The sequence below is a fragment of the Cucumis melo genome, chromosome 12 (assembly GCF_025177605.1).
Source record: "Cucumis melo cultivar AY chromosome 12, USDA_Cmelo_AY_1.0, whole genome shotgun sequence".
In the NCBI taxonomy this organism is placed as follows: domain Eukaryota; kingdom Viridiplantae; phylum Streptophyta; class Magnoliopsida; order Cucurbitales; family Cucurbitaceae; genus Cucumis; species Cucumis melo.
The window spans coordinates 4396657-4410581 of NC_066868.1; the positions used below are offsets into that span (position 1 = coordinate 4396657).

At 36.2% G+C, this 13925-nt stretch overlaps 1 protein-coding gene across 1 annotated transcript; it reads right to left on the reverse strand.

Moving 5' to 3' along the window:
* Positions 1–4830: 4830 nt before the first annotated feature.
* LOC103503199 (uncharacterized) lies at positions 4831–11944 on the reverse strand. Its single transcript, XM_051080311.1, is given in 6 exon segments — positions 4831–5073; positions 5075–8028; positions 8031–8233; positions 8485–9244; positions 9247–10647; positions 10741–11944. Coding segments are annotated over 6 exon segments (6765 nt in total).
* Positions 11945–13925: the final 1981 nt, after the last annotated feature.

Below are 13925 nucleotides of genomic sequence, written 5' to 3' on the forward strand. Positions count from 1 at the left end.
AAGACAATCAGGCTGCGAGGATCCCGTCGAATCACTCGAATCATATCTATATCCATGCTAGACTGGCGTCCCATCCAACTGCACAGTCCTAAATAGGTGGTGATCTCGAAGGACACCCATGCAGGTACGACTCCAATAGGCTAAGCTAACAGGTACCCTAATCATGGCATATATATACATAACATCATCATGTAATCATAACAGTCCAATCATCATCTCACATCTCACCTCAATAACCATCATACAGTCATAACAAATCACGTCATCACAATATCATGCCATCATGTAACCACATCGTCAATCACATCATGCTCTCATTAAATACATGTGTTATACAGTCTAGTCCTTAACATGCATAACTGGAGGTGTATGCGGTCTCATGGTTCTAATCACAGAACTAGTAGTAGAAATCTCTTACCTGGAGATTTGCTCGACGAATCCTAACCGCAAGACAAGTGTGCTTTCCAAGCAGCGAGGTCCTAAATGTTTAATAATGTCAAAATTCATAATTAAGTCATCAAACGACCCAAGACCCAAAGTGCAGTTGAGATGGCTTACTCTAGGTCGAGGTTGCAGCGCTTGTGCCCTTGCTGAGGAAATCCAACGCTCTAAGTCAATTGGTCCAAGGTGTTCCTTAAAAGAAATAATTTAATTTAGTCCAAATTAAATTATTTAGGTTGAAATTCCAGTCTCGGCTAGGTATGCAAGGAAACCCATTTGGCTTACCAAAATAGGTGTAAAGGGACCGGAGCAGACTGGCGGCTCAAGGACAGGCGGGTCGGCTCGGCTAAAGAAGCAGGAACCGGCTCGGCTTGGGCGCAGGTGTTGTGCGCGTGCAGACGCGGGTCACTCGGGTCGCGGGGCAGAGGCTCGACAGGGTCGGGTTTACGCGTAAACGAGGCGCGGGTTTCCAGACTCGGGCGGCGCGACGGGTTTGCGGGGCGATCCGGCTAACACCGCGGCTTCGACGGCTGGGCTTTAGCGGTGCTCGACGACGGCTTGCAGATGGGATTTCAGCTGGCAAGACGCGGCGGCTTCCGATCCGCGAGGGTGATGGCTTGCAGTTGAGGAGTTCGGCTTGCGAGACGCGGCGGCTTACGGACGGGGGAGTTTGGCTGCTGGGCTGCCGGCTTCGCAACTCCCGATTCGATGCGGCGGCGCGGGACGGACGAGGAACCAGCTCGGGATTGCGACTGGGCTCCCGTACGAACTGGCTGGACTCCGGCGGCGAAGGTGGTAGCGCGGCGAAGCTGAAATCGGCGGCGTCTAGGGTTTCCAAAAAAATTTATTTAGGTTTCTCTCTCCTTTTTCTTTTCCAAAAAAAATTTACTTTTGGTACACTGGTCCCAAGGTTCATTTAAACCCCTAATAAGTCCACCTTCTCTCTCTTCCTCCAAATCTCATCAAATCCCCCCTTTTTCTTTCCTTTTAAAAATAATTCTTTCTTTCTATTCATTAAAGTGGTTATTAAGGATTTATTTGTGAAAATAAAATACTATAATATTGAATCCAATAAACTAATGTCCTGAGGTTATCTAGTGTAGACTTAAACTTTCCCCCGTAATTATATTCAAATATAAAAGTATCAATTTTCCACATAATAATTAAATAACAAAAACTATAGAATCAATAACATCCTCCACCAAATTCCAAAAGTTTTAATTAAATATGTATTGTCATATATATACTCAATTAATCTAACACATTACACCAAATAAATTTCTTATCATCCAATTCCAATTAATCTAACACCCATAATAATCTAATCATTATTCAAGATAATTAAGTAACAAAATTACCTTAAATATTTGGGGTGTTACATCCGCCCTTTCATTTTATTGACTATATGTTTTTATTTCTATGTATATATTAAAAAATACTACTTTAATCTTCATTGGAAGTTCTATCAGTCATTTAGTTTTATAAAAAATGCATGAAAATAGAAGACGCAACCATGAAAGTAAGAAACATATATTTGGTCGATAAATAAATTGCATACCTAATAGAATAGAACCTTTACGGGAATAGAATCCATATAATCATTTTTCTTTTGATAGACTTCGAATAAAGTTTTTCTTTATTACAAATGTTAAATAAACAAATTTAAGGACTAAAATAACAAAACAATAAAAAGCGATGACTACCAAATAAATTGAATTCGGAAGATTTTACACAATTACATAGAAAGTTAATTATGTATATGAATAAATATAGCAAAAAAACAATAATTTGTTCCCTACCCGAAAGAATATAATTCAATACAATAAATATTGTACATTAAATTAATTAGCATGAAAAGACAACAAAACAAATTAATTTGCATGAGGAAAAATAGTTACATTGTGTGTATATATACACATACATATCAATCATCAAAAGAACATCACTACTTGTGTATTCATAAGATTTTATCTCAGAGAAAAAACTACAAGTATTTGAAAAAGGATGAAGTCAAACATTATTTCGGCTATAGTTCTCCTTTTCCTCATCTTTAGTGGTAAGCAACTTCTTCTCCATCATTGCAATATTGGAATATCGTGTTCAATAAAAGTCAGTTTATCTCATTGGGACTATACATATTCAATTTGAATACATTTATATTTCATGAAATAGACATGTACAATACTGAAAGTTTAAGTCTATGCAACTTGTTTCACCTAAGTAATAGCTCTTCAAAAAATACATTAGCAATCAAAGATGTTTAGTGTATACTTGAGATCCAATGAAATGGAACTTCTTTTGTAGGAGAAAAAGATATCAATAGATAAAAAAAATAGATACATGTTAACAAGTAATTGTCTTATAACTCATTCATGATTAAGTCTCTTAATAAATTTAATTAGTTATGCAGTAAAAATATGTAAGTTAGTAACGTATTAAGAAATATTTGTCTTTTTGTGGTTTGTATTGTAGGAGAGGAGATGATGATTAGCAGTGTTCAAGGTATAGTATGGCCACCAAAGAAATGCTATAGAGATCTACCATTGTCTGATGCGAGGACTTGCGTCAAGGAACAATGTTATTATTTGTGTAATAGCCAACTTAAAGATGTAGATTTTGCAGTATGCTTTGGAGCTCATAAATGTCTTTGTACCTTCACTTGTGCTTCTAACCCCCCTAATTTTCATTTGAAATGATTTGATGCGTCAACCACATTATAATAATTGAATACAAAAGATTTATTTTCGGAACTAAATCTTTAAAGTGCTTCCATGCCTTTAATTTTTGTTGTAATTTCTTTACGATGAATAATTGCTTAAGAAATATCTATTAAAGCCTTTGTTGTAAAAATATAAACTCCATCCAACTCACAAAAACATTATCCTTTATTGTTTCATGGGATATCTGCCAACCATAGTTGGTAAGGTAGTGCTATTAGAGAATAGCTACGCATGTTTGATGTATTATTTCAAAACATCATACTAATAAAAAAAATTTAACTGTTACTCATTAATATATAAAAATAAATAGAGTGATAGTGAGTGTAAGCATGAGGGAGGTTACTAATAGAAATAAAGATGAGTGAACACAGTACTTTAATTGCAACTTCATTTCAGTATATCACCTATTTATTAAATTATCTACAGCTAATTTTATCTATTTTCATCCCTAACTTACTTTTACTACTTTTTTTTCCTTCTTTCATTTGCCTTTTATTAGAGTTCTAGTGTGGAAACTTACCTTTAATATTTAATTGTTCAAAAGACAATGTTGCAACTAGTTATGTTATTTACATTATTACACTCGACATCTTCAATTTTGGTCTTTCTCATCATTATTTTTTCTCTAATCCGAACACTTTTTTCCTAAATTTTTTGAAATAGGAAATGTTTGTTCTTATGAAATTAGTTCTATTTTAGTTTTAGAATTTTGGCTATATAAATCAACATTAGCTCTAGGACTAGGTTTGATAAATAAAGGACCCGATAGACAGGCTTCGGCCTCAGCTTCAGATCTGGGCTCGATTTAACCAAATTCGAAAAGACATCAACCTTAGCTCTAGGACTAGGTTTGATAAATAAAGGACTTGATAGACAAGCTTCGACCTCAACTTCAGATTTGGGCTCGATTTAACCAAATTCGAAAAGACATCGACCTTAGCTCTAGGACTAGGTTTGATAAATAATGAACTCGTCCTGCTTTGGACTTGGTAAAGATTTAATTTGAAAATAAAATATTTTCATTTTCAAAGAAATAAATAGCTCATTGCTCCATTCATCAATCCTATTAACAATTGGTCAGTATGGCCACCGGATAGAATAAAACACATATATCATGAAAGCTTTTTGAGTTGTCAAATTCGCCACTGTTTGAATCAAAACTGCGAATGACTGCACTATGTTGTAAAGATCCAATATTGTTTAATCCTTGGACATCACAAAACGTGAATCCCTTTAAGATGTAGACTTCCAATTACGATAGCTCCCATCATAGCAAAATTTGTCTAGACTTGTAGACACCTATATTTTCTTAAATCTTATCAAAAGAAAATCATAGCTTTTACTTGGTTTGCAAATACAATAAGTTGTATTGGATCCTTGCTAATTAAAAAAATGTAGAATAATGGAATAATGAATCATGAATGTTTACTATCTTTTGGAAAGGATAAAAGAAAGGATTGGCAAATAAACATATGTTCAAAAAAAAAAATATAATAAGAAATGGAAAAAAAAAGGAAAAAATGTGACAACAATGCTTGGAAATGGAGTACGAAGAGAGGGGTGAGAGAAAGTTTACACATCTGGAAATAACATTCTAAGAACTAAATGTAAGTTTCCTAGAAATACCCCTGACTTCTTTCAACATTACGAAACCTTCTAAGAAAAGGCCTCATGCATAATATCTTCGAACATAATCTGAATTCACAGGATTTTTTAACTCAACGCCATCCATATTAGTCAAAAGTAGAGCTCCTCCTGAAAAAGCTTTTTTCACTACAAATGGACCTTCCTAATTAGGAGTCCATTTTCCTCGATGATCCTTTTGAAACGGAAGTATTCTTTTTAATACCAAATCTCCCTCTCGAAAGCTTCGAGGATGCACTTTCTTATTGTATGCTCGCATTAGTCTTCTTTTGGTAAAGTTGTCCATGATTTAATGCTGCCAACCTTTTTTCTTCAACGAAATTCAACTGCTCATAACGACCTCGTATCCATTCAGCTTCATCTAACTTAGCTTCCATGAGAACTCTCAATGAAGGTATCTCAACTTCTAAAGGTAAAACAGCTTCCATACCATAAACTAAAGAAAATGGTGTTGCCTCAGTTGAAGTACGAACTGACGTGCGATATCCATGCAACGCAAACGGTAGCATTTCATGCCAATCTTTGTATGTTATTGTCATTTTCTCAACGATTCTTTTAATATTTTTGTTAGCTGCCTCAACTGCCCCATTCATCTTTGGGCGATATGGAGTCGAATTTCGGTGATTGATCTTGAACTGCTCACAAAGTTTGTCCATCATTTTGTTATTAAGGTTCTTGGCATTATCCGTAATAATACCTTCTGGGAGACCATAACGACATATAAGCTCTTTCTTGATAAACTTCAGCACTACTCCCCTTGTAACATTGCAATAAGATGCAGCCTCTATCCATTTAGTGAAGTAATCAATGGCCACAAGAATAAAACGATGGCCATTTGAGGCTTTAGGATCAATGGGTCCAATAACATCCATTCCCCATAAAGAAAAGGGCCATGGTGCTGACAAGATATGCAATGAAGATGCTGCTACATGGATCTTATCCATATAAATTTGACACTTTTTACATTCCCTTGCATATTTTATGCAATCTGATTCCATCGTTGTCCAATAATAACCAGATCTAAGTATTTGTCTAGCCATCATATGTCCATTAGCATGTGTTCCACATATTCCTTCATAAATGTCTGTCATAATTTGTTTTGCTTCCTCTTCATCAACACACCGAAGGAGCACCATATCGTGGTTTCTTTTATAAAGAACTTCACCACTTAAGAAAAAGTTCATGGCCAACCTCCTTATTGTGCGTTTGTCATTTTCTGAAGCTTCATATGGATATTCTCTACACTTTATGTATTGCTTAATGTCAAAATACCATGGCTTGTTATCATTTCCAACATTCATGCAATATGCTGGCACATCTCGCTTTGTAATTTGGATTGGATGAAGTTCAAATTCAAGATTAAGATCAAACATCACTGCCAGAGTGGCTAATGCATCCGCCATTCGATTGTCTTCCCTAGGAACATGGTCAAATGAAATCTTCTCAAACTTTTGAGACAATTTTGTAACGTATTGGCTGTAAGGTACCAATTTAGCATCTCTTGTTTCCCATTCTTCCTTGACTTGATGTATCACTAACATCGAGTCACCCAAAACTTTCAACTTTTTAATACTCATATCGCATGCTACTTGAAGTCCCATAATGCAAGCTTCATATTCAGCGATATTGTGAGTGCATTCAAAACATAACTTGGCCGTTAGGGGGAAAACCTTTCCTTCTGGAGAAATTAGCACAACTCCAATCCCATGTCCCAACTCATTTGAGGCACCATCGAAAAGCATAGTCCATGTCTCATGATCTCTAGCATTCTTTTCAACTAGAAATATGTTTTCATCCAGGAAATCAATTCTCATAGGTTCGTCATCGGCTACTGGTTGAGCAGCTAAATGATCAGCAACTGCGCTTCCCTTTATTGCTTTTTTAGTGACATAAACAATATCATACTCTGACAATAAAACTTGCCATTTTGCAATCCTTCCAGATAATGACGGTTTCTCAAAAATGTATTTTATTGGATCCATTTTTGAAATAAGACATGTCGTGTGGTATAACATATATTGCCTCAAATGATGAGCGGTCCATACCAAAGCACAACAAGTTCGCTCTAACATTGAGTATCTAGATTCATAATCGGTAAAATTTTTGCTCAAATAATAAATGGCATGCTCCTTCTTCCCTGATAAATCATGTTGTCCTAGAACACCATCCATGGAACTTTCTAATACTGTTAAATACAAGATTAACGGTCGCCCTGGAGCTGGAGGTATCAGTACTGGTGGGCTCTGCAAATATTGCTTAATTTTGTTGAAAGCTTCTTCACAATCCTCATTCCATTTTCCTGGGTTGTTTTTACGTAAGAGCTTGAAGATTGGTTCGCATGTTGGTGTTAAATATGAGATAAATCTGGATATGTAGTTCAATCTTCCCAGAAAACCTCGAATTTCTTTTTCTGTTTTAGGGGATGGCATTTCCATGATAGCCCTTACTTTATCTGGGTCTACTTTGATCCCTTCTTCACTGATGATGAATCCCAGTAGCTTTCCCAAAGTTGCCCCAAATGTACATTTGGATGGATTTAATTTCAATTGATATTTTCTCAACCGATCAAATAATTTTTGGAGTGTGGTTGTATGATCTTCATCTGTCTTGGATTTTGCAATCATATCATCAACATACACCTCTATTTCTTTATGCATCATATCATGAAAAAGTGTAACCATTGCTCGCTGATATGTTGCTCCAGCATTTTTCAAACCAAAAGGCATTACTTCGTAACAGAATGTTCCCCAAAGGGTAATGAATGTCGTTTTTTCTCTATCTTCTTCAGCCATTTTGATCTGATTATATCCTGAAAAACCATCCATGAAGGAGAAATTTGAGTATCCTGCAGTGTTATCCACCAACATGTCGATATGAGGTAAAGGGAAGTTATCTTTTGGACTGGCTCGATTTAAATCTCTATAATCCATGCACATTCTGACTTTTCCGTCTTTTTTGGGCACTGGAACAATGTTTGCCACCCATTCAGGATATTTCGAGACTGTGAGGAATCCTGCTTCAATTTGATTCTATACTTCCTCCTTTATTTTAATTAGTACATCAGGTTTCATTTTACGTAGCTTTTGTCTTACTGGGTTGCATTATGGTTTTAAAGGAACTCGGTGTACTACAATATCCGTACTTAATCCTGACATATCCTGATAACTCCAAGCAAAAATATCTGAATACTCCCGTAACAAATTGATTAGTTTTTTCGTGATTCACTGGTCAATGATGTGCCAATTTTTACCTCTTTTGACTCCTCTTGAGAACCCAAATTGATTGCTTCAACTAGTTCTTGGTGAGGACCAAGAACCTCATCTTCTTCTTCTACCATTCTTAACAATTCTGAGGATATTCCCACATCATCTTCATCGTCATTTTCCTTGTCAGATTCCATAGTGTATATTAAGGCATCAAGGGTAGAACTGAAATTACTAACATCTTCATTCTTATGAATATTGTCTATGAAAGGGTTTAGACTTTTGTGTTTAATTTGCAAATGCAAGAAAGAAAGCAGAGAGAAGAAAAAATTAGAATGAATGAAATGAAAATGTGGAAATTTCATTAAATAACAAGAAAGCAGTACATTAATGTTGTAAAGCAAATAAATACTATGGCCTTGGATAGAGCCATTCGAAAAATAAAAAATTTAAACAAATAAAAGCTTAATCATTACTCTTGAAAATCTCTTGAAAATGTAGGTAGATCTACACTATCCCAATTGTTAAGCTCAAAGAAAGCAGGACATGCATAAACTGTGTTGCCTTCAAATGATGCTTCTTGTGCCACTGCTGCAACTGATAAACTTTCCATCTTCGTTAACAAATCATCCTTCAAATCAGAGTTGTCTGATGAATAACTTATACCAGCACTCTTGAAAGTATCATATAATTCTGGTATAAGTTTTATACTTGGATCAAACTCCCTCATCTCCAGCTTTGCCAAACGCTTTTTCTTCTTTTCCTTCTGAAGCCTAATCTTGTCATATATGGATGGCTTATAGCCCAAACCAAACCTCCCATCATTGCTCGGTATTTTTAGAAGTGTCTCTAAGTTTTTATTCAAAGAATATCCTCCACCTCCCATTATCCTAGTGGTCATAACTTCAACTTTAGACTTGTGTGGCTTTATCACTTCATCTACAGTTGCTTCCATCATAGTTGCATGAGCAATTTCAAAAGAGCGAAAAGAACACTCTAATGCTTCTTCCGTCGCTTCAACATATGGAGTTGAGACTGGCTTTGTTATTAAGAAATCTTCCTCTCCCATCACGCAAATCAACTTACTCCCAACAATAAATTTCAATTTTTGATGCAATGTGGATGGCACCACTCCTGCGGAGTGAATCCAAGGACGTCCTAATAAAAAACTGTATGTGGGTGTTATCTCCATGACTTGAAAGACTATGTTGAAAATACATGGGCCAATTTTAACTGTAGTTCAATGTCACCCATTACTTCTCTACGTGACCCATCGAAAGCTTTCACAACCATAGTACTTGACTTTATGTGTGACATATCCACTGGAAGCTTCAATAGTGTAGATTTAGGCATTATATTGAGAGCTGATCCATTATCCACTAAAACTCTTGCAATAACGTAGTCTTTGCACTTCAATTGAATATGCAGTGCTTTTGTATGGCCTAAGCCTTCAGGAGGAATTTCGTCATCTGTGAAGACTATGGAATTTGAAGATGTAATGTTTCCAATAATTCCACTAAACTTTTCCACTGAAATGTCATGTCCGACATGTGCCTTGTTCAAAATATCTAATAACACTTTGCGATGAGACTCTGAATTCAAAAACAACGATAATAAAGAAATTCAAGCTGGAGTATGATGCATTTGCTCTATGATCTTATACTCACTTTGTTTTACTATTTTCAAGAATTCATTTGCTTCCTCATCTGTGACAAGGTTTTTGTATTCTATATCTTTTGCAACGATAGGAATCTCCACATCTTGGTCTTTGCAATGCTCTTTCGCATTTCTTTTCTCATTTTTTCTACCTTGCTCCAGTATTAGACCATTTGAAGGGACTGTTAAGTTATCTGGTTTGTAGCATCTTCCACTTCGGGTTATCCCGCTGATTCCTGTAATGTTATCAACTAAAGGACCTGTTATGACCTGACAATCATATCGCCATGGCACTGCTTTTAGATCCTTAAATTTGAAAGGACTCGGTACTTGGATCGTGAGTTTTTTAGAATTGCAGAAGCTGGTTGACTCAATATGACTTTCTTGATAAAAAACTGTCAAAGGTCTTGGTAAAAAGGAATCTTTCTTTTCTGAAACTTCATTCATTAAAACACATATTTTACTATATTTCATCTCGTCTTTTCCTTGTCCTCTATATACCGTGAGTATCTTTGAATCCATAAGTTGTTGTACTTTGGATCTAAATTTTTGGCATTGTTGGACAACGTGGCCTGCAACTCCTCGATGGAATATACAATGTCTGCTTTCATCATACCCTTCATATCTTATGTTGGGGTCTAGATATTCATGACTAACATATCCTGCTTCAAAAAGACCTTCGAAAAGTGCTTCCATAGGCATCACTATCTCATGGACTTCATTTTTGCACTTTTCAACAAGGCTATCCACAACGTTAACTTTTGGATTTTCATGATCAGGCAGTGGATTTTCATAGACATTCGACTTCTCACCAGATTTTTTGAAGCTCAACCATCCAGCATTAATTAGAGATTGCACATTTCTTTTCAAAACCAAACAATTTTCAGTTGAGTGTCCCACTCCCCCAGCGTGATAATCACATCGAGCATTTGAATCATACCATTTTGGGTAAGGAGGTTGTATAGGAATCATTGGAATAGAAGCTAATTGTCAATTTTGAATTAGTTGAGGTAAAAGCTCTGTATAAGTCATGGGAATCGGATCAAACCGCCATGTATCTGAATTGGTTTTGCTACCTTGACCCTGTACAAATGGTCGAGGAGAATTTGAGTTAACGGGTTTTGGAGTTTCAGAGACGGTATGGGCTGGTACATAGCTATTATAAGGGATATGAGAGACATTGCTTATATATGACGGAAAGTTTTGCTCATATTTTCTCTGACAAAAAATTGATTTGTGCTTCCCTGAATTAGGAAAACCAATTGCATGAACCTCTCCTTCTTTCTTCTTGAATATTGTTCCTTTCTTTATTCCACCATATTCAGTTGTAGCCTCTGCTAACCTCCCGTGTTTTATCCCATATTCAATTCTTTCACCAATAACAATAATATCAGAAAAATTTGTTGATGCATTACCAATCATTCGCTCATAGAATGGAGCCCGCAAGGTATTCATAAACATAGATGTCATTTCTTTGTCTGTTAACGGTGGTTGAACCTCGGCAGCCATATCTCTCCATCGTTGAGCATATTCTTTGAAGCTTTCCGAACTCTTCTTCTCCATCCGTTGCAAGTCTAAACGGTCTGGAGCCATATCAATGTTGTGTTTGTATTGCTTTAGAAATGCATCAGCTAAGTCCTTCCAAACGTGAATGTGTGCATTATCTAATTGAATATACCATCGACTAGCTGGATCAGTCAAGCTATCCTGGAAGCAATGGACTAACAATTTATCATTATTAATATGCGTCGCCATCTTTCTGCAGTACATTATAAGATGACTCCTTGGACACGTTGATCCATCATATTTATCGAATTCAGGAACTTTAAACTTTGCTGGAATGATCAAGCCTGGCACCAAGCACAATTGTGTTGCATCTATATTTCCATACACATCAGTCTCTTCAATTGCTCGCAACCTTTCTTCCAAAACATCTAACTTTTGCTTAGCCGGAGTGTTCTCGTTTTGTTCCATGTCTTGAATTTTAGCCTGAGCTTCCAAATGTTCTATACCTGGGATAATGGGTGGAACAACATATAGCGGATTCGTAGGAACATAGTGTTGAGTGGTTTGAGACTGCGGAACATTTATGTGGTATGGAGTGAATCCTGGAGGATAAATAGGATCATCTGTGTCTTGAATTGGATTGCTTGATTGTGCTGTATCTACAACGGCTTTTCCTTTCCCCATTGAAAGCAATTCCAGTATTTTTGAAACTTGTTCACCAAGATTATTAATCTCTTGTCTCATTTTGTCCATGTCCTTATCTTTTTCTTCCATGATTCGGCTTTTATACCTAGTATTATAAGGATGACGAATTGGAGTAGGACGAGCTATATTTTCCTTTTTTTTTTAAATAAAATAGAATAAAAAAAATTGAAGTAAAGGAGAAGAGGGGAGAGAGAGAGAGAGAGAGAGAGAGAGAGAGAAGCAAATCCTAGTATATATAAAATTCAAACAACAATAATAAAATTAATCAAACAAACATAATGTAAATTGGACAAAATAAAGGAAATCAAACTGAAACTAGAAACAAACAAAACGTAATGAACATCACTCCTATTGTCAATAGCAAAATGAACAATTAATGAAAATGCCCAAAATGTCCCAGTTCTCTGCATATCATCTTCAAGAATCTATTTAGATCATCTGCATGAGGTTGCATTGAGAAAAAATTAACTCTCAAATCAACTGCCCATTCTGCAAAACCATCTGCTCTTTTGGACACCATTCTGAGAAATTCGATTGTCTGATCTACACGTTCCACTAGCACTTGGAAATCTCTCGTGTGCAGATCATAATCAACCTTCATTTGCACGTAATCTGTATTCAATGACTCATATTCTTGTGTTATCCTCTTACTTGAATTTTGAAGTGCAGTAAGTTGATAGTGTAAGGAATCGGTATAATTTTTCAGTATCTCATACTCTTCAGAGCGCTCGGCCATCTTCAGATGTAGGCTATCAACAGTTTGACGCAAAGAATGATTTTGTGCTTCCAAATCCATTATTTGTGTTTATCGTTTTCTAATTGATGTATTCAAATCATTGACAAGCTTGAGAAAATATTCCTTCCAATTTTCTAAATCTTTAATATATTCATCTTGCGACCCCACTGTTGCTTGTAATGTTGTCTTCTCATTTTTCAAGCTCCTATTTGCTTTATTCATTCGTCTCATCTCTTCATCTAAAGTCTCAAGATCCTTTTCTAACTTATCTTGATTTTTTAAGAAACTCTTAGTCTTTTCGAGTTCGTTCTGCAAATAAGTCGCATGATCCATCCATTGACTTGTCTCTTTACGAAGCTTCTCGTTCTCTTGCTCTAACAGTCGATTTTTCTCTTCTAGTTCTATGCTCTTCTCAATCCACTGATTTGGTTGTTCGAAGCTTGTCTCTTTTCCGCTCTCAACTACCTCCCTTGAGATATCTATTATATTCTTCCTTCTGTTTGCCTGCCATGCCTCGTACCCACTAGTAACTCCTTCATAATGTCCTTTGTCTTTTATCTTTCTTATAGATTTCCATGCGCATACTGCTTGACGTTTTTTTCCTTGACAATCTTCAGGATCGTATGAAAAATCAGACTCTTGCAGATTATGAGTTGGTGGTATAAACTGTTTGAGCCACACCTGACGCAAAACTAACAATGGTGTATAGTTAACACCTCCCCATGGTCCCAACAAAGGCACACTGTGAAAATCTCCGCATCTATATATCACCGCCTTTAAAGGCATCCATTGAGCCTTCCATATGACATTTTCAGAAGTCAGTTTTGCAAAGAAAGACAACCAAGCCTCCTTCCTTGGATATGTTGGATCCCAAACTGCCATACCAAACTCACTGATTGTGTTGCGCATTAAATTCCATGGGCTACTGAAATCTAACCTTAGACACCTAAACTCTGCGGGAAATTTGATATGGCTGTGTATCCAAATATATAATAAAGGAACACAACAATTCAATTTTCCTTCCCCTTTATTTCTACAATAGTTAAGAGATCGAAAAGTTTATGCCAGAATAGGTATAATAGGATTGACTCCTCGGTCCATTTCAAAAAACAATTTGATCACTTTGCTATCAACATAACCCTCTGCTTTAGGAAAAATCACCGCTCCGTAAATGCACAATGACAATAGTGTAAGACCTTTGTCTTCATCAATGTATGTTTGCGTCATCTTTATTAGATAATCAAATGGCACATTCTCTTCCCCACCCTTAACTCTTATATACTTTTGAATTTCTGTGGCATGGACGATTTCTAA